The sequence below is a fragment of the Lissotriton vulgaris genome, chromosome 10 (genome assembly GCF_964263255.1).
Source record: "Lissotriton vulgaris chromosome 10, aLisVul1.2, whole genome shotgun sequence".
Taxonomy (NCBI): Eukaryota; Metazoa; Chordata; class Amphibia; order Caudata; family Salamandridae; genus Lissotriton; species Lissotriton vulgaris.
Genome location: NC_141698.1, coordinates 923,773,018 through 923,798,421, shown reverse-complemented (window position 1 = coordinate 923,798,421; position 25,404 = coordinate 923,773,018). Strand labels below are relative to the sequence as shown.

The 25,404-nt window shown below is 42.3% G+C and overlaps 1 protein-coding gene across 1 annotated transcript in view; it reads left to right on the top strand.

Moving 5' to 3' along the window:
- LOC147689019 (uncharacterized) overlaps positions 1-25,404 on the top strand; it is a 120,651-nt gene that overhangs the window by 17,079 nt on the left and 78,168 nt on the right. Inside the window, exon 2 of the mRNA XM_086941903.1 lies at positions 19,932-21,103. Coding sequence (XP_086798029.1) covers positions 19,954-21,103 — 1,150 coding nt within the window. The 5' untranslated portion in view covers positions 19,932-19,953. The remainder of the gene's footprint in view (positions 1-19,931; positions 21,104-25,404) is intronic.

Below are 25,404 nucleotides of genomic sequence, written 5' to 3'. Positions count from 1 at the left end.
CGAGTGCTGAGGGGTCAGTGACCAGATTGAGCACCAACAAGTCTAGGCAAATGCAACCCATGCGGGCAAAGGAAACAGGTTACGGTGAGGACCAGCAAGGTCCTGGAGACTCTCCAAGCTATGGGGTGTCCGGGTACGTCTGGAGCAACCAGGGAAGCCCAAAAGAAATCAAAGTTACCTTCACAGGCACCCACAGGCCAACGGACCAGGGATAGTGAAGGGACCTCGAGCTGAATCACGAAGTACAGGTCCACGGAGCACTCATGGAGTGGAGGCCAGAAATCTTCAGTGGAAATACTGCTCAGGGTCAGGACTACACGTAGACCAAAGCACAACCTCAGGGATTGCCAAAAAGCATATGCTGCTGCAAAAGTACACAGGTCACAGGGGTTCGGGTGGCACTTTCCCCACGAGGGATACTGGTCTCAGAATTGCTGAGAGAACAGATTGACCTGAGAGACGCTCTGGAACCCACCTCCTGTGTTTCAGAAATCTTCAGAGTCCTCAGGAGCTCGGGAGATGCAAATCGGACAGATGCGTTTGGGTGCCGGCTTCAGCAGGGAAGTAACTCCTTTACTCCAAGGGAGATTCTTCTGTCGTCCAGCATAGTGTAGATCATAGAAGTACTTGGTTTCTGCTGGCATAGTTTAGTCCAGGTAAAATCTAAAGTTCTGTAGGCAGGTTTCCTACTTTATACCCAAGGAAGGGGTTGGACAAACTCTGGGGACCCTCCTAGGGGAGGGACAGGACAGAGGGGTGGTTACACCCATATCCTTTGCCCAGTTTCGTGCCAGAGCAGTAGCAAATGGCTCCTGCAACCGGTTTGAGCTGGACTATGCACAGGGACACCACATGTGCCCCCAGTGCAGGCTTTCAGGCACTCTCAGAGTGCACCCACCCAGACCCAATACAATAAAGTCTGTCTGGGAGGTGGTTACACCTCCCTGTGACAGGAAACCTATTGTCAGGCCATCTTCAGCTAAAGCTCAGCAGCAGGAGGGCAAACTCGTGTCTGTGGCTGGCAGCATCCATTTTGTGCTGCCCAGGTCGAGAAAACTGGTACCGTGTAGACCGGTGACCCACAGTAGTGGTTCTACAAGGTATGAATCCAAACACATATTTCAAACAGCCATTTTAAAGTTAGCATTTACAGCGATGTTATAATGCACTTAAGTATATATGGTTTGGCTGCATCATAGACAACCCCGGGGATTAGATTCCGAAGGCTGCAGAGGGGCTCTGCTCATGCAGGGGTACCCTCTCACACAAAACCCAGCACCCTGCCTTCAGGACTGATAAGGCCTGCCATAGGGGTGACTGATAGGTTTATATGTGCAGTGATTTAGAATAGATATAGGTAACCTATATCCAAGTAAGGGGTGCATGCAGCACCTTACACAGGCTGCAGTAGCAGACCTGCGGTGTCAGTTTGAATGGTCTCTCAGGGGTGGCATAATACATGCTGCAGCCCATGGGAGTCCTCTGGGGTACCTATGCCTTGGGTACATGGTGTACCATATACTAGAGACTGATAAGGGTACCCCAGTATCCAATCTGGAGTGTACCTAAAGTACATGCAATCTATTTAGAGGAGAAAGCAGCTAGACTGGGGTCCTGGATAGCAGGATCCCAGTCAGTCTGTCGAAAACAATGATACTGTATGCCCCCTTTTCTTGGTGTATTACAAATTACATATACTATGCTTTTATCCTGTGCCCAAGAAACACTCGTACGCATGCAGCAGTCACAGCAACCAGCATATATTAATGTCACTAGACTGAAGCTGTCATGCACGCTTTCCACCCAATCACAGCACAGTACAACGAAGACATGACTGGGTAATGCACTCATTTACTCCAAACCCACACAAATTGCCAAAACGATCTTTTTATTTTAGAAATAAAGAGCATAGAAGTCTCCCTCTCACACCCAGTGAAATCACTGAATTCAAATGTTTATCCACCAAAAGGTAAGTGAACCGCCCCCTCCATCAGAGAAGTCACCAAAAAATACTGTGCACTCCTCATTTCACTGAGCCCATCCAGATCACACCTCTAAATCAGATTAGCACCTCTTTTACTAACCACTGTCTCAATCTTAGTACAGTCCTAGATTGCTTAAAGATATGCAAGTGTTTGCTTTAAATAAAAAATTCTAATGCAAATCCCACTGATCTCAATATCTTTAGCCCGGTCACCATTGTTGCTTTCTTGTATAATGTTCTAGAGAGCTGAGGGGGTACCCAGTTCACATGCTACATTGAAGACAAAGTCATGCTTGATGAGCTCAAGCTGGCTTTGGATCAATTTGCAGCACTGAGACTGCAGCTTTGAAAATAGTTCATAATGCTCTCCGTAGCTTGGCACAGTTGTCCTCGCCACTCTCCTGAAAATCCTCAAAGGTAGAGTGGTATTTAGTGGCACTGTCGTTTTCTGGTTCACATCATGTTTGACAAACCGCTCTCAATAAACAAAAGGTCCAACTTCCAATGAGCCATCTCCCTAGGTATCTCCTAAAACATTTACCTGTACATGGTGACTCCTTCCATGTTGTTCTAAAACTTTATAGCACTTATATGTCTGGATCTGCTGGCTCAGTGAACTAATGCATCCACTGCATGAGCCTGTGTTCGACCTCATGATCACAGGTTCAAATCCTGGTGGGTCCACTCAGCCTTTCACCCATCTGAGGTCGATAAAATGAGTACCATTCAGTTGGGTAACAATAAACATCTGTTGTTCAGTGCCAAGATACCCCGTTGGGGTCAACGTGCGCTTTACAAATACATGTTACGTTATGTTGATGAGAGATAGGTACATCTGAAGTCTCTTCGCCTCAAGATGTTGCAGTCAAGGTGACTGGTTTTTGAGGCTACACTAGCTTCAATGTCTCTCCATCCCTCGCTAAATTATGTAGCTAGAAAAGACAAAATCTGAGGCATAATATGGAACATTTTGAGACAGTATTACTTGAGTATTTTGTCATTTTTACAGTTATTTGCACAGTCTAGCAAATGTTTCACCTCATCAGTGTCACTGTAACATGCAAATACAGCTAAAGGTTACTGTAAGGTGGCCAGTGAACCTTCAGGAAGGGCCTTCCACTGCAGAGCAACACATTCACTGCATTGTTAGTAACTGTTGGTAACTTTTGGCCAAAAAAATAATGTTTTTTGTAAAAATCTGTAAAGTATGCAGCAGATGGTGAATTGTGACAAACGCGGCAAATCCACAATTGTGGAAAAAAAGTGTCGAATGGCATAATTCATTGGTCCTTTACATAGTGCTCTTTCTGCACTTTGAATTGGTGTGCATCACGCATAGACCTTTGTGTTTGCGAATCCCCAACTAGCTTGTTCACAATCTGACCATCTATGGTGGAAAATGCCTCTTTCACTGCAGGTCCTCCTTCTCTTCCAAATACAAGACTTTTAGGAGGCCTGTGTATTGTCAGACACCAAAGCAATCCTTTCATATGAAGCTTATAAAAAAAGAGCTGAAACCTGCTTTTCAGTTTTATTTCCAGCAATGAAAGGCTTTTTACTCCCTGCAAACAACTCTGGAACAGGAACCAGAATTGAATATATTGTTCATACTGTATTATATGACCTCCCCGTCCCTCTAGCTTATCTATCTCCATTACATAATGAGGCCCCTGTGCCTTGTAGACACACCCCCTCCCAATATAAAAAGACCCCGTCCCCTCTAAAACTCCTGTTCTTTTGTGTCTATAGACACTGAGGGATGAGTGTGTCGTGCCCGCTCGTTCCAGCGAAGATTCAGTTTCCTGGATTGGATCTTTTCCTTTGTCTCCTGGAGTCTTCCTGGCGGTGCTCGTTTGCTAAGTTGCATGCCTTCATGTTATGCTCCTTTGTGGACAATTCTTCGCCTGTGGGGGCTTTCCCTCTTCCGGTGTCTGGACCACTGTTGGGGCTTGGGGGCTTCTCTTCCCCTGTATTGATTATGGATACGGACAGTGCTGGTTTTTCTATCTTCTCATGCTTTCTGTTTGATGGTGCTGTGTTCATGGCAGGTTCCCTTTCGGGATCTTGCATGTTTGTTGGGGGCGGATCATGGCCGATTCTGGGCTTGTGTGGCATTGCCAGGCCTCATGGATGCTGTAGGTTCTTTCAAATCTGCTGGAGCTTGGTTTGGCTCTTGGTCAGGAGGTCTCCATTTGGAGGTGGTTGCCTTTTTCCCCTGGTCTTTGCCACAGTTTGTTGGTTGCGGGGTTGGATGTCCTACCGTAGCCTTGGCTGTTGGTGTCTCCGCTGTTGGGGATCCTGATAGTGTGTCTGTTGTGACGGCTTTCATTGGTTCTGTCTCCCATGAGGTTTCTGAGTCGCCTGATGCCCTCTTTGGCGAGTCCCCTGTTGAGGACTGGGCTATTGTGCGGGACGACTTCCTTTGCAGGGTCTCTCAGCCTGTCTCCTCTTCTGTGCTGGCATCCAGAAGGTTTCTGCCAGGTCTTCTTATGCTCTGCATTGGGGGGTCGTTTCTGGCTTTGGAGGGATCAGCCGCATGTGGTTTGTTGTTCGGTTTCTCTGCCCTGGGTCCCTCCTTGAAGGACTTTTATGGATTTCTGGTCCCCTTGTGGGGATCATCTGGTCAGTTTGGGTCTGATCTCCTGGATCTGCCAGGGGTTGTCTACTCTCTGTCCTTTCCTTCTGGTGGCGTGTCCCTCGTGGGATTTGTGTCTGGTTTTGTGGGCTTTCCAATGTCTCCCGGATGTGCCTCTTTCATCTGTGGGGTTGTTCCTTCTATCTTGGCTGGTGTTTTTCTGATATCCGTGCCATCTGCTAGTCTGCCGGGGTTGCTCGACTTGTTGTCCTGCCTATCTTCTTTCTTTACTTTGTTTTAGGTCTGGTGTTTGGCTCCACAGTTCTGTCCACTGTGTTGGTACAAGGCTGTGTTTACTTGTTTACTTTTTGTTAGAGCTTGATGTGCATTTTTGTTTGGGTTTCTCTCAGTAGTATAGTTGTACAGTTGTCCTGGTCTTTTTTAGCAAACTGTCTGTCTCATTATGTAATGCAGATAAGCGAGAGTGATGACGAGGAAATGCTTCTATGACTTTCTATTACTCAGTGTCCTACTCTCGCTTATATCCATTACGGCTCTCCCTCCCTCCCTCCCGGTTGTCAGGCCAACTGTGTCTACGCCGGCTTGGTACGTCCAGGGGTTGTGGAGGGGGCGTTTCTTATTTTATATTGTGTATGCGAGGCATGGGTTTTCATTCTGTAATGGAGATAAGCGAGAGTAGGACACAGAGTAATGCAATAACTGGTAAGTAATAGAAGCATTACTTTCTTTTATGTGCTGTTATGCTACAAATTAATATATATTGTATACTATTTTATACAAAACAATTTCGATGCAAAGTGCTCTGCAACCCACCCCCTGGGTGTTGCCTGAGCTATCTAAATTTGCTAATTCATAAACAGACAATTTTAAATTATTGGGACAGAGATACCATTTTAGGATGGAAAGGGTGAAGTAATTTTTGAATTGTCCTGTTTCTAGTCTGTTTATTTTCCTAAATTACAGTTTGGTGGTACAGGAGGCTAGAAACAGGTTTACCCATGAAAATAATAATCTTGTGAGACAAGGGGTTGGCATATTCCATATTGCACACAATTCAACTAAAAGAATTTAGAATGACCAATTCTATTCACAAATCCTGCGGATGCCAAACATTTGTAGCAGGGTAGATTACATAACATATTTTATATTTCTCCACAGTGGAAGTCAAGTACTTAAGGTGCTTGACCTATTGTTTTGGGTATTGGTACCTGTCAATCTACATCTCCCACCAGTATGGTGTAAGTATAATGTTCTCCCCACAGAACACTCAGTTAAACTTGAAAGCCGCCTCTGCTTCAGGCATCCAACCCCTCAAACACTGCTTTCACATCATCCCAAGTTTGATGCCCAGCACCAACCTGAAGCTTAACCCAAACCAAGACAGAGTTCCTGTTATTTGACAAGAACAAACAATATACAGTATAAATCTGGCTCAATGACATGGACTTTGACAGCTTTTAAACCCAACTTTGACTGAATGGCAAGTCACTTAGATTCAAACTGGGCACCAACTTCACCCCCAGGGAACATATTGTGAAACAAGCATTGGCATAGCCAATTGGTCTTGCCTTTGAGGCCTTATAAGTGTAAGGCCATGCAGCACAGTATCCTGTTAACAATCCGGTCATTCCCACAATTTAGTTTTCAAAAATGCCCACCCTCCTGCTTCTAAATGTTGCCATCTAGTAGCAGTAAACTGTCAACTGTAAATATCCATCAGTCCACAGAGCTCCGTTGGGCTCGCATCGCCATTCCCGTCAGCTAAATAACTGAAATTGGAGGCAAGAAGATGGAGGAAAGCTGTGAGGAGGAGCTCCTGTTATAAAATCTCATCCAATTGTAACCAATATTGTATGTATCGTAAAACAATCTAAACTGCCTACTGAGGTAATCATGGTTACAATGAGATTCACTTGTGTGTTTGACATGTTAACTCTACTTTGTGCCCTCATCCGAGATACAATGAACTCAGTGAATTTAAACTCCATGTCAATAATCAATATAATGTTAATGATGCGTTGCTGTAAACCATTCTGTGTTCATGTGGTAGTACGAACCTGATAAAGCATTATAGAAAAAACGTTACATCTCAAAATGCTAAAAGTGAACACATGTAACCTCAGGTGAAAGTATGTGAACTCGGTTAAATCTTAGTGGAAAATTAACATAACAAAAGAAAATAAGCAGAAATATGAAAAATATCATGCACAATGTCTAGTGAGATTACTAGCTGAGTGTTGGTGACTAAAACCGCATGACTTAAAACAAATCACAGGGTGAATCGCTGGTTTCTCGTGACTGGCATCAGTCTACCAGACTATACACAAAGCATTTAGCATCCAATTAACGGTTAAAACACTCAGGAGGTATAAGTACTCTCAGCTTGTTTCACTGTGCGATGCTGCTGCCTGCAAGGGGAGGCCCAGTCCAGCAGTACATGGTTCACTTTGAGTAAAAGCACCGATTCCTTTTGTTCCGGTTGAGTAAACACTCAATGGTTGGAGGCCAAGGGACCAGCAGAAAACTTGTCTTCAAGTTGAACAACATTCCTGGGTACTCTGGGTGTTAGTTCAGAAGTTTCTAATAAATACATTGAGACCCAAGTGCTCTGTTAGTAAGAATGTGTGCTTTGTAGAATCCTAAATACACTAATTTGTAATCCTTTATATAGCACATAACATTTAAAATGTTTGACAGTGTTTATGACTATCCAACCTACCCACTGACCATCCTTAAGTGACTAAAGAGGGAGTTCAAGCCACCTGATAGGCATCATAAATTATGTCTGCGGGGGAAGGGCACCTGCAGATGTTTATTATTGGGACATAAAGTCACAGATCCATTAGTGTAACTTGGGATATGTAGGCTAAATGAGGACATCTGCAACAAAAGCATTACCTCCCTGAGCTATATTACATGAAATAAAAACCTGTGACCTACAATTCACATGTAATTCTCCGCAACCGACACATAAATCATTTGAAGTAGCTATTTAGTTAATCAAGACTCTGGCCCAGGATTACACACACAGGTCTTTCAAGTAACCTTGGCCATGTTAACAGTGTCATACCTGCAACACATCTCTGCATCAGGGGCATGAACCTTAAAATTAATTCTACTTGTCATCCAAAGAGTAAGACCACGTGGTTATTGGGGAGAGACTTTATGTAAATAATGCACAGCAGGATTGTCACTGAACAGTCCCTTGTGGTCTGTCCGTCTTCACTCCACCACCTTTCTGCTGAAATATCTCAACCCCACTGTGTATGGGATGCAGCCGCAAGTGCTTTCCACTTCCAATACTGGATATATCAACTAGTCATTTCCCTCAAGGATTGAACAGTTTAGGGCAACATCTGCAGGCACCTGGGTGGCCACTTGGAGGAGGGGGCCGCTTCAGTACAAACACAGGCCTACGGTACTTTTCCGCAGTGGAGTGTTCAGCTCGCACAGAAAGAAACATAAAAAAGCGTAATTTTGCAAAAAAGTATAGGGGTTAAAATATTCAGTTATGCAAATGAAACAGCATAGATTTTCAATCTCTTGCTTGATTTAACGTTCTGGAAATAATTTGACATACTTTTATTAAAATGAGAATTTGTAAACCTTAAACGAAGGCGGTTGTAAATCAGACAAGGAGAGAAGCTGGGTTACTGACAGCACATTCTAAAGGCTCCAGTTACACCCTCCTGCCTTTACCATGGGGCTCTAAGTACTGTGAAGAAGAGGAGAGGGGAAATGCTGTCGCAATGCTAAGCTTAAAATATATTTAAAAAACCCACTGTTAAAGTCAACAAGAGCAGCAAGGGCAGTCACAGAAGAATCATCCCCACGCAGCGTAGCTCCAGTTGAATCACTTGGCTGTAAATTAAAGGAGCTGCGAGTAAAGTGGGCAGAGCACTGAAGCCGGTATTTAAAGGCCAGACACATCTAGTGGCTTGATCTAAATCAGTGGTTCCCAAACTTTTGACTCCTGAGGACCCCCACTGAATCACTATTGGAAGGCGGGGACCCCCAAGCATTTTGTATGTTATAAAATAAATTTCGGAAATTACAAAAGTAATTTGCAAAAAATAAGCAAACAATTACACATCAAGCAAATACTCAAATTACTGAAGCTTTTATAATTTTATTTTGAAAAAATTTGCGAAAATCAAAACATTTCAATGGGAAGGATGGTGCTGCATCTCAGCGACTAACTTTTTAGTGTTTGGTTTTATTTCGGGAAGTTGACTCGTCAGGTCTGTTTCTACATTTTTCAAACGGTTTCTGAAGCACTTTCATCTTCTTGAGATGAGACACCAGTCCCGTGTAGTGCAGCATGTTAAGTTATTTTAAGTGCATTTGTGTACCCGTAAATTAAAATAATGCAAGTAATACAGATTAGTAAACCAGATAACAGTTCTTCAGTCGTAACATGAGGCACTTACATTCATTCCTGGCAGGCCAAGCACTTGGCATTAGTATCATGCCTTGGGTTCCTACCTATTGAAGGAGCAGCATACATATTTTTATTTCATGAGCTATGAATGACAATTATTCAGGAATGGCAAATCTACCTCAGTGACTGAGTCACCAATGGCTAGCAAAATTAAAAAATGTGTGTAGCCCCTTGAAGTCATGGATTTCATTTATTCAGCAGTAGGGCGGGCGGAACAAGAGGTAGATCAACAAGACCCTGAACAACTGTGTTTATTCAGACACACTTCTAGAAAAAGCAACTTGGATTTTTATAGCGATGTTCTCTTTCACTTCCATGAGGCTGATAACATAAATAAAAAGGAAACACTTTTAAATGTGTGTGTGCGCTTTTAACATATGGATATTTCATCAAGGCAGGGTTTTGTGTGTGGGGGAGGGGGCTATTTAGTTTATGATGTGATGACAATCACGGTGCACCTGTGTCGGGTAAATACAGTTTTCAGAATAAGGATTAAATCATTACATGCATTGATTGCAAATTGTGACATGCATAAACCAAGTTAAAATAAATTCATTCATTTGGACTACACTTGCAGCCACACTTTTAATGAAAGCAACCCTAGTGACATGAATAAACCATGATGTCACTGCCACCAGCACACAACAAGCTGATCACTCGTAACACACGAGAAGAATCTTCAAAGGGCTGCTGTGAATTCCCCTGGTCCACACTTGTATAGCCGTAAATTAAAACACTCACATGCTTATCTGTGCTTTCCATCGGGTAAGTGCCCTCCTGCTGGCCCGAGGTGCCGGAAATAAACGCTGTTTAGCATTGAAACAAGAGGCACAGCAGTACTCAGTATTCAGGGCAGAAAGTGGAGACACGACATTGGGCGGCAAAATGCTCTAAGGTTGGCCGTAAATGCAAGTGAACACGCACTGATGTGCGAGCGCAAATAATCAAATAATAAAACAAGCCAATTACCCTTCAGCTTGCACCTAAAGCTGAATGGTGATTGCCGATTTAATTGTGGTAATTTTGTTGTGATCCCGCCGCCCCTGCGCGGTTATTATCAGTGCGTGTAGGCATGGTCATTTCAGTAAAGCTGATGGAAGGCAATCGAGTCTGGCGGACCCCCTGGGAATGTGTCACGGACCCCTGGGGGTCCGCGGACCACAGTTTGGGAAACGCTGATCTAAATAATAAAAGTGAATAGGGTGCTGCGCCAAGCGCTCAGTCCACCAAAAGCATAAATTAAAAGAACATTGGTTGAAGCGTGGCGTCCTTGAAGCATATGCCACAACCAACCAGTTGAGAAGTGCTTGATTGCATTGAAGCGTAGTAGCCGTGAATCAGGTGCCACGCTAAGTGGGAAGTGCTCGGTCTGAATGTAAAAAAAAAAAGTTCCAAAGACACAAAATAAAATGGCACAAGTGAAAGAGGACAAGTCTTGCGGCAACACTCCATGGGTGTTAGTAATTGAGAAAAAGTTGGGACAAGCAGGAACCATTATCCACTTAGAAGCAACGTTTTTAAAAGGAAACTGACAAAAGCAAATCAAAAGCTAGAGGTGGGCTGTAAGCTGACAGAGTGAATACAGCATGTCACAAGAGACAGTACATTGCCTGGCTATGCTCGACCTAAAAACTAAAGCAGTACTGCTACCAGCTCGGTCTTTTAAGGAATCTGGATGGTTGTAATGCTCAACTCAGCGGCCTCCCATACTCCACATTGCCAACCCTAAGGCGCATCATACACTGTAGCATGTCTCATCCAGGGTCTGAAGAAATATGATGAAACTCCACTAGCTCCCCTTGCCAGCCTGTACAATTTTACTAAGCAACTGCATCATTTACAAAGCCTTTGCTATAAGCACTTGCACTTCCACTTATATTGTTCACAAGCTCTCCATCTATGCTGGTTGTCGGCACACAATATGAGTGAATAAATTCCTAGGCAATTATATTAATCAACATCATATTAATGAAATATAGGAGAGTAACAGACAGATAAACCATGTAAAAAATATATGGAGCCTTTAATTGTTAAAAAAAAAGCAAACAAAATACAATATAAAATTACATTCAGTCATCAACAAAATTCATAAGATTAGTGAATATTTAAAAATGTACATAACAATGTATAAGTGGCAATCTTGTCTTTTATCTTTAATCGACGCGCGTTTCGGCGTGTAAACAAACGCCTTCTTCAGGAAAAAGCCTAAGAAACATAATAAAAATATTCAACATCTATACACAATTATATATTACACCATTATAGACTTTTCAGTCAACATTAAAATAGTTTAAAATTACATAGGTTTATTGTTGATGTATTCACTTTTGAATATAATAATATTACAAAACATGGTTTCAAGACCATACAATTGACTCTCCATTAATAACAGCTGTGATCATCCTTAGCTAGTAAACACAAACAATCAAATGAGTGCTCCTATATCATCCAAGTGCAAAATGGAAAAGAGTTGAATAATAGATCATGATATTCCTGGAAAATGTCCAAGAAACAAAATAAAAGAGAAAAAGAAAAGGAGAAAACACGTGAAGAAAAAGTGAAGGACAAAAAGAGTGGAAAAGAAAAAAAGGGAAAATTAAAAAGGAAAAAGGAAGAGTAAGCAAGAGTGAAGAAAAGGGATAATGAAAAGGGTATAGATTAGGGACACCTGCAGCCAGGAAACAGTCAGATTGCGGACTAAGAAGTGTATATAAAAGTAAAAATAAGGCAGCAGGCCTCTTTCCATCTATGCACCCAGGATATGGAGCAACATCCCCATATCGATCAGTAGTGCCACTGTGTTTCTTTAATGTACGAAATAGTTGAAGACTTCTTTCTTTAAAGAACACTGTGTCACAGTGCGGTAGCCACGCGCAACCCTGCTTCCACTTCTATTACTTGTAGAATATATGGTCTTATTTGACCACATACAGTACTACACTACTTTTTGGCTTGATTTGCACTAAAGAACTACCATATACATACAATGTGCATGGTGAAAAAACCACTGGCAAAGGCCAACTTTATCAGAGGTGTACTGATGCCTCTGAGAAAATTACTCTACCTCATCAAGGATCTCAGCTGTTCATAGTCAACCATTGTCCTCCCCGAAATAAAACAATCTTTCAAAAACATCTCTACATCTTCAAAACGAAAATAAAAATGATCAAACTTTCTCAGGACACAAACTGGCCATCAGCCATCATAATAAGTAACTGACAACATTCCAATGAGATGGTAAGTAAATATTCAAGGAAGTAATACACTCCCAACATCAAATCAACAACCACAAATCTAAACTTTTGTGATCACTTTTCAAACTCTATTCTGCCCAAAATTCTCAAATAACCACAACCTACACTCCACTCTTGACTGGGATAAATGACTCTCCCTTCACAAGGCGTTGATAGTCTCAAAGTAGTTGAAATCACCCCTCTTCTGGTGAGAGTTTGGGTGGGGGGGCGTAGAACAATATCTGCCTAGTATCTAATTTTTCATCTGCCTGATCAGAACTGGCTGTAACACAGAATCGGCTATGCTACAAGTAATACACGACAATCACACTATTTTAAATAAGTATAACGTGCCTGCTTTTTCTCCTAGATCTGTCTGCAGTGTTTGATACATCAATGCTATCTCTCTGCTAAAATCCTGGGAGAACATATGCGTTCAAAGAGTTTGATTTCACAATGGATCAAATCCTACCTCTCAAATTGCTCTAAACATGTAACACTGGCTAATGGCATCTAAGCCCCCTTCTCCCTCGAAAAAGGAGGCCCCACAATGTACCACTCTCTCACCTGCCTTTTTTTACTTATACATGGAAACCACTTGCCACTCTCTTGAATAAATCTGAAATCTCATCCCACCTGTATGCCAGCAATACTCAACAACATAGCAAGTAGCACAAAACACCAAATCAGACTCCTTTGAAAAGTCAAACCATTCATTCAAAATGACAACTTTAAGACTATAGTGCAATCCTGAATCCTCACTAAATTTAACTAAACTTCATGCCTGTGGCCGCCGACACAATGAAGAGATGGTGACGCGGGGAGGAGGGGGTTAATAATTTAAGAAGGGAAAAAAAACATATACAGAAGCTACTGGCCGCATCGCTCCTTGTGCCTCGGTCTTCTGCTTCTTCCTGGTTCCAGCAGACTCTGGGACAGCAGCAGAGCCTCCCTGTGTAATCCCCTTTCTGCTCTCATTCTGTGAGAGCAGTTCAGGGATTGGCCTGAGCGGGCTGGTTTGACGCTCCACTCAGGACAGGGAGTCAGTGCTGTTTCTCGCACCCGGCTGTTTAAAACAGTCCGGTTGGAGAAATTTAAGTGTGCATGTGTATTTTGCCAGGTAAACACACAGGGGCACTTATAAGTGCCCAGACCAGTCCCTCTCTCCCTTCAGTGGCCCCGGCCCCACCCCTCCCTGCACACATTGGCTCAGAGCCGACAAATAAAAAATAAAACGATTATAGTATATTGTTTTATTTTTCTCTTGCTGGCTCTGAGCCAGTGGGGCAACTCTCCTCCGCCATTGCGGAGGAGCCGCCCCCGCTTCATGCTCCATTTGAAGCCTTGCCTCTGACCTAAATTTAGCATACAACCTACTTTGCAGTCCCCCTACAATGGACAAACCCCAATCGCCACCACCACCCCAACCCTCACCTCCTCACATCATATATAGCTCTGCATAAATATATCCTTTGTGTACTTTCTAAATGTCCACTGGTTGAGTAAAGGCCTGATACATGGCTTATTCCTTTTATCCAGTCACGCACCTTGTTTAATTTTAATTGTTCTGAAGCATTCTGATACCCATTTGGGTCTGGTTGGCGGTATATATTGAAACCAAGCCTAATTTAATTAATAAGGCCTTCCAGGCACACTCTTGCTTGAAACACAAACACAGTTTAATGTTTTATTATAATCGATTGTGGTCTGATAATATTTCACACAGTATTCATCACAGAAACACAAATGGGGTAGGATTCATTTAAACGTATATTGTGTGATAGCTTTTGGGTGTTAGCCAGATATGTGCAGTTATGTGGTGATACTCTGAAGCAGTATTCATATGTGAGATTGTTTGCCACTAATATCAGTTGTCCTAATGATTATGGAGGTGGGACTGAGGTAGGAGGCTGTGGGGAAGTAGAGGGTGTATTTCTTACCAGGAATGCAAATGGCTGAAAAATCCTCAAACCCAGGTAAGACTTGTCATATCTTGCAAGGCATACAATGTCTTATTAATAATGTCTAAGAAGCCCACAAGGGTTTACTTCTTGTGTAAAAGATACGCGGTCTGCAGAGATATTTGTTTTCTTTTGCTACACATTCTAGGGTGGGTGGGGTCTCACTACTCTTATTCATAAATCATTTGGATTTAGATTTTGTAAATATATCATGCATGATGAAGGTAGTTAAAAATGTGACTTGGTATTTTAAAATTATCATATCAACACCATTACAGTATGTGCAGCCATTTGACATAACTTAAGAACAGATTAATGTAGTACAAGGCTTATCAGCATATTTCTTAATGGAATAGTCATGACAAAAGAAAAGAACCAAAGAGCAGCGGGATCCACTTATATTGAATATAGTTCCTTCTTTTCAAAGAACATTCCCAAAAATATTCATGCACGGTATGCAGTTGCACACTATCCTCTAGCTGCATAGTCTCTGCAGGCACAAATCTGATGCTTTCGAATTGCATTCCTCACACATCTAGTGGACTAATCAGCAGTGCATAATTGAGTTTACTTCTTTAAGCGTAAGCCGTTCGTACTGCCCCCATAAACTATGAGGTCTAGAAGCAACGTGGACAGTTTCACAGTGCAAATAATAGTGAAAGTTGTAGTTGCTTCCTAGATATTTTAGGGACTTTAAGTACATCGTTCAGCAATACCACAGCTGGATCAGGAGCTAGTGGCACACACATGATATCAGATACCCTCTCTCCCCAGAACATCTGGATTGGATAAGCACATCTGTACCAGGTATTACAAATAAATCTATGGGTTCCTTCCAAACCTAGAGCATATGCCTCTGATGCCACCGCATTCATTTTGTACAAGTAAGATATTTTAAATTCAAAGTCCATATCTAAAATGTATCAGTTGGAATGGATTGCATATCTCCTTCTGCAATTTCAATGTTGAGAGCTTCTTCCTAATGTTGTGTAGCCCTGATGTTGCTTCTAGTGGTTTCAGATGGTGGTGTGGCATAGATATTGGAGATGATCAGATCCCAGAATTTTACTGTCGTATTGTAATGTCTTAAAGTCTGCATGAGGTGCTGAATATGCCTTTATGTAAGTTTTCATTGAGGCCATCACCCTGTATTAGGAAAAGACATCCAGTGCATTACAAGGCCGTTGATTTTTAGGTCTCGCCTGTCAATGCGCTTGCGCATTGAGCTTGCGAGAGATATTGGGGCTTAACGAGAGCTTAACCATCGGGTATTTCATGCTGTGCCCGTGAAAAGCAAGGCTCAATGCGCAAGCGCATTGACCTAAAAAGTGCATGCACATGAAAGCCAGCCATCTGTGCCTCACTTCTCCTCCCCCCTAATTGCTTGCACTTTCACGGCCGCCAGGCCGTGAGCTACATCAAAGGGTTCCGCTGCCCCGCCCCCTGCTTCATTGCCAACAGCTTTACTTGTTTTTACTTGATCCTAAAGCCAGCCCAAAGCTGAGCCATGCAATAAAAACATGTACTCCCACATCTCTTTACTGAAAACTGTTATGATCTCAGATTACAGGTTATTCCGAAGGTTTTCATAAGGGGTATTTCTTGGATTCGATGGGCACGCTTGTTTCTCTAAGACCTTCAAGAGGACAGGGAGTCACAATATAAAACGAAAGTTGTTAAAATCATCTCTGTCCACAAAGGCTATTTTAGGTCTCGTCTACAGATGGCTTTAGATTTCTCACAAGCTTCAACAGTTTTCCAACGCATAATATATGCTTTTCGTCAGCATCGTCATCCTATGGCATGTTAAAGTGTCATTCACATTTCATTTTGTTTCTTCCCATCACATAAGGGAGCAGTGGTTCAGTACAATGAAACCATTGACACACTTCACAGCGAGTTGTGCATTTCCACCTTGGCTGCCCTGTGTTGGTGCCCACGTGGCGCCCTTTGCCTCCCTCCAACTTTCTCCCTTAGCACTGCCCCTCCCAATGCTGCACTGCAACTCCAACCACCCACCAATGGACACACCACACGCCCCCCCAGACGCAGCCCTTTGACTCTCCTAGAGTCGCCCGCTGCCCCGTCCATCTCCTCACTTAATTCCGATCTCTGCCCACCCCACCTCAGCACCGCCTGCAACCCGCTTGTTCTGCTACACGGAAAACTTTATTTAATCATTTATTTTCTCTCCCCCATGGATGCCTTCCAACCCCCCCACGTCTTGCGCAAGAGGGCACTGCGTTGGTGCCACAATCCCCCCCACTCCCCTTTACCTCGCCCACCTCTTGCTCGCCTTGCACTGCACCATCCCCAGAGCCATCAGGAGCCCCTTAATGGCCGTAACGTTCTATATTACAACGCTATGCTCCAGAGCAGCCCATGCGGCTGACACCCCACCCCCCACCTCACAACCTGTATCAGCAGCCCTCTCTTCTCAGACTGCACCACCATTCAAGCCGCCACAAGCACTGCAGCTGCCCGCATATCCCCCCACCCCCGCACCTCGACTGCCCAGAACCAACCCCCAATCGCACCATGTCTGACCCCTATCGTCCAGCGCAAGCAAACCAAGGATACCAACTCCCCCTCCCATCTTTCGACGCCCCTTTCTGCCGTCGATAGTCAAGTGATAAATTACAAACGTTAAATCTAGTACCATTATAAATTACAACAAATATTATGTCAGTATTAATTATTTCGAAAAATTCTACGCCATTGGGAATTGTCAGATCAATACATGTAAGACAGGGAAAAACTAAACATGTACCTTTACTAATGCTATAGGTGTCACATTTGCTACTTTTATAACTATTGCCATTTCAAAGAACAAAATTAATACTTTTATTATTGGAAAAACATAAAGATAACTCAAAAAATAATTACATTTCCACAACACCAATAGATCAAACTTTTCTAATGCGAGACCTATTGCATTTCCAATACTTGTTAAACATGCAGCAAAAATTGACGAATCCCCCTTTGGAAAGCACAGGTATGTAGAGTATCTAAATGTGCAGATTTAATTTTCGTGCAGTTTTATGAAAGACTGCCACAGAGATCACTCCCAAACTGCAATATCCCAAAATTGTTCCAATGAAGTAATTAGAGCAAACCCACATTATTTAGCCAGTCTTTGTCAATTCTAACGCAATCATCCTCCATTTATTTGTATCATTTTCTGTCATTTGGTACTTGCTAATAATGTAAAACATGAGTGCTATTAGATTAGAAAGCAATTCATTAATTGAGGGTCATACTGCCCTTGGGCATTAACGTAATAAGCCGGCAGATCTAGAAATGACAAGTCTCCCCTGTTGTATGGCAGAACTAACATGGCCCAGCTTATCCTAGCCTGTTTCCTGACCAGTATAAATGTTAATAACTATGAGCAAAGCATTAAAAAAATCTTTTTATAAGAGAAATAGAACTATTTAACAAAAAATTAAAGAAATCTGGATAACCATTGTTATCAAAGACAGCCTTCCCAGAAAGTTTATTGGTACCATAACCCGTAATATAATCGTTTTTTTAGCAGAAGCCACACTGTCTTATAATTGTGTGGGAATAGTACATGGGGGCTCTACACACATCAGTCATCTGGTATCATACCAACTTTGCAAACCGCAAAAACACATCTGAATTCTCATTACCTGGGCATTATCTGTCTGTCTTTCCTCGTTTAGGAATAAAGCGAAGAAACGGGTACCACCTAACTCATTCCTCTATGTCTTGCACAGTTCTGCAAGTTCCAGAGAGGCACTGGCTTTCTTGTGGGGAGTGGAACTTTTTAAAACTTATTTGTGGGGGAACCATTCTGTCTTTATACATATCATAAGCATTTAATGTATTTTTACCTAACGATAGTATTGGAAAGTCTTCACCTACTTTGGTTCAAATTCTATCTGTGTCGCAGTTTGTGGTACATTCCTGATGCAATGAATTGTAGGGCAGATTCATTATCTACAATTGAACCAATCCATGACAAGTTTACTTTCGAATATGAATCAAATTGACCTTCACCTTTGTGTGAAGACAGAGTTTTAGCTCAGGTCAAGTATGTGGTCGAAGGGGGCATGTTTCTGGTTTACAATCTTTCTGGAAAGTAAAGGATAATTTGACTAATGGGAGTATTGTTGTTAATGCTTGACACATTTCTTTCCCTTGTGGCTGTGAGAGCTGCCATCATTGGGGTTATTTATGAAGGACATTTTAGGGAATAGCTATAAAAAATGATTAGACCCACTTATTGGCGGCCACATATGGACTCAATAATTGGAGAGTTTGTCAATTGTTTTTGAAAAATGAAGAATCTTCGACAAAAAAGGAGATGTAGGGCTACTCATCTTAATCTCATTCCATTCCCCTTAGAAAAGTATGGCCGTGGATATTATGAGGCTGTTTAAGAAGCTGGAATCTAGCATGAGGTTCATGGTTTTCCTTACAGGTTATTGCTCAAAAGGGTCAGAATTAAAGTTTGACTCTAATCCCACTACTGATTCATTGTTAGAGTTTCCTCCAAGAGAATTTTAAGGTGGGGCCTATCATCATCTTTTACACCAGATAATGGAGTTCAATTTAGTTAATGAAGACAAAAGGTTTTAAGGAGAGAATGCCTGTGTACACCACATAAGTAAATTATCTTGCTGAACGTATCTTGCTGAACGTTTAAATAGGGCTGCCATGAAGGACATCGAAACTGCAATGCTTGGAATTTTGGGAGGCAAAGGATGTATTAAGAAGGTGGTTTAGGCATGTCATTTTATACTGCATTGGACATCTGTCTTTTCCCCAGTGGAGATGTTGAAGATTCATGTTACTCAACTTAATCAACGTTCATTATTAAGGGTGTCAGGGAAAGAGGTTAACAGAAGTAAGCATAAAGAAAACCAAACTAAGAATAGGGTTGATGGCAAATTCTCTGCCTAGGTGCCTCTGATTTGTGTGAGTGATATGCAAATGATAGAAAAAAACAGGATTGGGTGGGAAAAGTGAGTCAAACTTCTTTATTTGATTTTGGAAGCTAAATCCTCTGTAAATGGCAAAGTCGAGTTCTTGGTGGAATTTAAGTCGAGTAGTTATGTCTGATAATGTGCTTGAAGGTTGGTGTACTTGTATAATTCAAATTCTGAAGAATGGTATGAGGGTTTTCTTTCAATATTAATGGATACGTGTTCTACGGCTGACCTGGCTGGCTCTGATGATTTCAACTCTGTCATTACTTCATAAGATGCAATACCACTGAGGGTTTAGTGTGGTGAAGGTACTGGACTGGATGAACCATTTGAACATAGATAAAATTCCATAGTTTAATTTAATAAAACATGTTGTTGAGGTCAAGCTCTTTCAATCGAAAATAATTCAAAGTTGACCTCAACAATTTGCCGGTCTATATTAAACTACCGAGTGTCAGAGGGGAAGACACATTTTGTTTGAGGCCACCTTGGGATCAAATATAGCCCTTTTCCCTCATTCCTTTCTTGTATTTATTGATAAAACTGACACCTTGTTCCTCATTTGCTTTCACTGTAAGTTGGGAGGGGTAGAAGTGACTATACCCGTACTACATGCACCACATTTGAATATGCACATTAATAATATTAAATGTATTGGACACATTTTCGAAAGCAGAAATTATCTAGTAGTCAAACATAAGGCAATGACTAACCACTTTTTAGGTAGAAAAAGTAACAATCACCTCTTATTTCCTTTTTAGTTTTCAACAATCCTGGATCCGAATGGACAAGTACGAGAGCATTCTGTCACTAGGCAGAGGAGCCAGTGCCGAAGTCTTCCTCATGAAAAATGTGGAGAACAAAAAATTCTATGCAGTCAAAAGAATCAAGATTGATCCAAAGACAAAAATAAAATCCAAAGAATCTGTCCTACAGGAGGCCACAATCTTACAGAAACTTAAACACCCCCATATTGTTGCATGCCATGAACATTTCTCTGATAAAGAAGATGAACATATTTTTATTGTTGAGGACTACTGTGATGGAGGGACATTAGATGACCATATTAAAAGTAGAAATGGATCGTACTACCCAGAAGATACAGTTATGGAGTGGTTTGTACAATTAGCAATGGCGGTGCAGTATATTCACTCTATGAAAATCCTTCACCGGGATATCAAAACATCCAATGTGTTCCTCACCAAGAAAGGCATGGTTAAGCTAGGGGACTTTGGGATATCAAAAATTCTGAATAGCACCTTCGATATGGCCAGCACATGTGTAGGCACTCCCTTTTATCTCAGTCCAGAACTTTGTCAGGATGTGCCATACAGTTCCAAGTCTGACATTTGGGCCCTTGGTTGTCTCCTTTTTGAAATATGTGCCTTGAAGCCAGCCTTTGAAGCAATGAATCTTGTTAGTCTGTTTTATAAAATTGTAAAAGGCAAATATTCTGATGTTCCTGAATGTTATTCAGAATGTATGCACAATTTGATCAAAACCATTCTTGATAAGTGCCCAGAGAAGAGGCCCACAGCAAGTGCCATTTTGAACATTCCATTTGTCCAGGAACAACTACGGGTTTTCATTGAGAAACAAGAGGCTCAGCTAGTGAAGCATAATCACTTAGTAGGTAAAACCAAAGAAGGTGATATCGTGGGTATTGAGCTCCTAGGAAACCGCAGCAAGACTTCCATGGGTCATTGTAACCAAGCCCAAGACAAATGCAGGTCAAAATCCGCTCCACCGAGTGTTAATAAGCTGACTGTAGAGGAACATGACAACTCAGACCAAGAAGAAATATCCAGCAGAGGAGACAAGTCAGACTACTCCGAGGATTTCGATGAGCCCGGCAGCTTATCTTCCACTGAGGAAATTTTGGACGCAGAAAGTCCAATTCCATCTCGGGTTGGAGAAATTCCTGAAGAGATAGGTGAGTCCTAGAACAACTGCATGCAAGACCAGATATTGAAAGTCTTCAATGTTGTTCTGAACAAGTGCCACATAACCTAAGGAAGGACCTCTCATATGTGTCACTGACTTGCGTCACTCTCACTAATCATTTTAGTGCCACAATACCCACTAGATACTCTTTCAAATTTGCAAGGTAGTTAATGAAATATCATTGATTAATACAGCTCAATTGGCAACCCTATCAGAGATATCATCTGACTCCAAGGTGGTTGCAAACTACAGATTTGAGAAATTCAGGCATGTGTGAAAAATCATTTAATAAGTGAAGTTATGGCCTGTGAGAAAAACAGGTAGAAATATACGCTCCGTAGATTAACAGCGGCATCACCGTCTATGCTGACAGTTGCATCATAAAAACACATCCAGTGTCAGTCAGTCAAAATCCTTTAATTCTAAGAAGTACATTCTTATAGAAATATGACAGACTTAACTTGACATACAGACTTACGTCATAAAAGTCATACGACACTTAATTTAATTAACATATCTAAACTCAATCACAGATTACAATATCAACTCAAACCAATTACAAGCATTAAAGATATTGCAATAAGCCAAGATATATACTTTATTTGAGGAAGAAAGAAAAATCATAGTAAAATGCATGGTGCAGAGCCATACTCAATCAGGGTTCACAATATCATATCATACCAATTAAAAACATTTAGGATATGATAGTAACCCAGGACGTGTAGATCATTTAAGGAACGAAAACTTTGTAAAGTGCAAGGTGCAGCTGAAATGTCTTGAAAGGGGAAAACATATTACCATGGTCCAGCAATTAATTTCACCAACTAGGGCAATGTAAAGAGTAACATACAACCTAAGCCCATTTTTAAATGCCTAGCAACGGCATTTAGGGAGACTTGCTGTAGCCGGAGTATGCATCTAACTTTACCAACCAACGTTATAAAGTTCAATGTACAAGACAACGATACATCGCAGGCCTTCCCTTTGGGGCAGCCTCCTAAGGTATTTTTTCAAGATCAACTGACAAGAGAGCACCTGACTTAAGAGGTTACAATCTTTTGCAGGAATTGACCAGTAGCAATAGCTACAGCCTGAAACCTAAGCCCACATATCATGATAAAACCCTCATTGTGTTTGAATACCATATTTTAGAAAAACAGAGCATAGAAATGTCGTCCTTTCCTTAAGGAAAAGTATATAGTCCAACAAGAGATGGCTCACTGAATATTTGCAACCCCTCTGGCAGGGACACTGACCCAGGTTCACCATAATTTTTAGCATCAAACCTGGCATCTGTCATCTGGGGTCAATGCCAATCCTTATGCTAAAAATGTTGTATCTGAGACTGGGACTTATCCAGGACTCTATATAGATATGGAAAGTAATCCATAGCCGCCTCAGGAGTGAGGAAGGAATTAACAGAGCTCTTATTCTTGAGATAGTTGCAAATCCTTTGTTTGACTAGTTTCCGTTGGCACATTTCCTAAGGGTGCATTTTACTTGACTGATATATGAAGCTTTTCCTTCCTCAGGACTAAGCATTGGCGAATTTTGCGAATTTGGCGTTTGCGTATTTGCGAACTCGCAATCCGCGAATTCTCGCGAATTTGCGGATTATTATTTTTTGTGTTCGTAAGGGTTTCTGCCAGTTCGCGAGGGTTTTGTACCAGTTCGCAATTGCGAACTTACTTGTCGGCTCGCAACGGTCGCGACTATGTTGTTTCTACGTCTGGTTCATCATCACAGGTTCACAGCACCCTCTGTTTCACCACTGCCACCCTGTTTCACCCATGCCACCCTCTGGTACATCAATGCCACCCTCTGGTTCATCACTGTAGATTATGGGGGGGGGGGGGAGCAAGCACACCTGCCCTGCTTCAACTGACATGAAATAATTTGGGGTTGATTTATTAATGTGTCACTGTTTTAAAATTCCAGTCTGGCACCTGCTTTCTTATCTGTAATTTGCTTTCTGTTGCAGTGCATTTTTTTTTCCAGGACCTTTGTGGCCTACTTGTAGCTATTCTATGAGCCTGCTATGAGGGTCAGAGCAGGGTCATAGAATTGTTGCAACTAGCAACTGAACTCTGGAGGGGCCCCAGTCAGGAAGCACTACAGGGAATGGTAACTAATGATGAGTTTGAACTTTTGCACCTGCTGAGTGCTTTTAGTTTTGCAAAACTCGTTTTTCTGCAGAACAGCAACTGTAATGCCCCAAACAAACATAGGCAACTGAACTCTGGAGGGGCCCCTCAGGCAGTACTACAGGGAATGGTTACTAATGATGAGTGAACTTTTTGCACCTGCTGAGTGCTTTCAGTTTTGCAAAACTCGTTTTTCTGCAGAATAGCAACTGTAATGCCCCAAACAAACTTACTTGTGAAAGTTGATTTCTAATCCAATAGTGATCCAAAGAAAGTCAAAAGGCCTCAAATCCAAAACAGTACAGGCAAATGTCGACCTGAGGAGTTATTCTGATAAAAATCATCATTTTCAGAAGGTCTATGGGCCAGATGTAGGAGCCCTAATACCGGTCGGAAACATTTCGGCCGTTTCCGACCGGTATTTGGGTTTTCAGATGTAGGGGGCTGAAAAATACAGAATCGGTATATGTACCGATTCGGTAAAATTACCCATTCGGTAAATTACCGAATCAGTAAATATACCGATTCTGTAATTACAAATGTAGGTGGCACAGTTTACAGTGCCACAGGCCCTTAAGAGTCGGTATTTTACCACACAATCCAATTGTGTGGTAAAATACAGAATTCAGGTGTGCATGCACATCTGTGCAATGTGACACACAGACATGCTTTTAGGGCATGTATGTGTGTCACATTGCACACAAGCCTGTACTTGGGGTGCTAGAGGGTGTCAAAGTGACACCCCCTGCACCCTTGCAGGATTCGGTATTTACCGATTCTGTAAATACAGAATCAGTATTTCCCATTGATTCCTATGGGCTTCAAAGCCCATAGGAATCAATGGGAAATACCGATTCTGTATTTACAGAATCGGTAAATACCGAATTTTACAGATTGGGTAATTCAGATTTTGAAATTACCTAAATCTGCCCCCTTCCCATTTACAGACTCTTAAATACCGAATCGGTAAAATTCGGTATTTAAGAGTCTGTAAATGGAAATTACCTACATCTAGCCCTAAGCGGCTTGCTAGTGGATTTCTTGTGCAGAATTGCAAATTTTGTAATTTCGCGAGTGCGAGATTGTTGCTGCCCGCCGCACCTACATGTTCGCAATTGCGAACTCTCGCGATGCGTCGCCAAACTCCCGCGGGATCCCGCAGCAAGATCCAAAATGGCGCAGCACTCGCAAAATATCGAGAAAAACAACTCGGCAAACGCTGAATGACGGTGTGTGAACGCCGCACGCCGCAATATTGTATCACCAAGAAAAAAAATCCGCTGCGTGCGGATTTTCGGTAAATTCGCGAGAGTTCGCGGATTGCGAATTTACCGAAAATCTGCAAAAGCCGCGAGCGGAACGGATTTTCCGCCCATGCTTACTCAGGACATAAGTCAGCAACCCCCATTCTCCCTATCATTGGTGACACAGGATTTATCTTGCAAGAGAGGGTTGACAATACCTCTAGGAGAATATGGGCCGTTAAGTTTTCGGTCTGCACTTCATTTGTAATTGTAAAATAAAAGCGTAGAGCGCCTGCATCTGCCTGGGCGCTCAAAGCAAGCTATCTCCTAATAGCTTGGATCATTGCACAGTTAGAGAGGTCAAGAGATACAGGCCACGATGCGGTGTGGATGAAGATTCTGGTCTCTGGAGATGCTCGATTTTGGGGCTACTTGGAGCCTGAAGATCTTCTTGGAAAGAATCCAACAAGCCTTTGCAACTGCAAGTTGGCATGGTGCACAGGGTTTTGGGTTTGGCAGCCCCCACAAGGGATACTGGCCTCAAGAGGGCAGGGCAGGCCTCAAGAACTGTGGAAAACTACCACCTGTGTTGCATAACCTTTCCACGTCCGAAGGAGCTCAAGATCAACAGACCAGTTGACTTAGTTGCGGTGCCTGCGCATGCAGGGAAATGTGACTCCTTCACTCCAAGGGAGATTCCTGTAGGTCTCTTTGATGCCCACGGGCCTTGGAAGGTTCCTGTTTGGTGCACAGATGATGCTGCAGACTGGAAAGGAGATGAAGTTCAGAGTGCCCAGACGGTAGAAGAAGAAGTGGTGTCTAATCTGAATCTTGTCCCATGACAGATCTAGGGTCCCACCCACAGGTAAGCCCTTAAGTACCCTCAGGAAAGGGTTGGGACG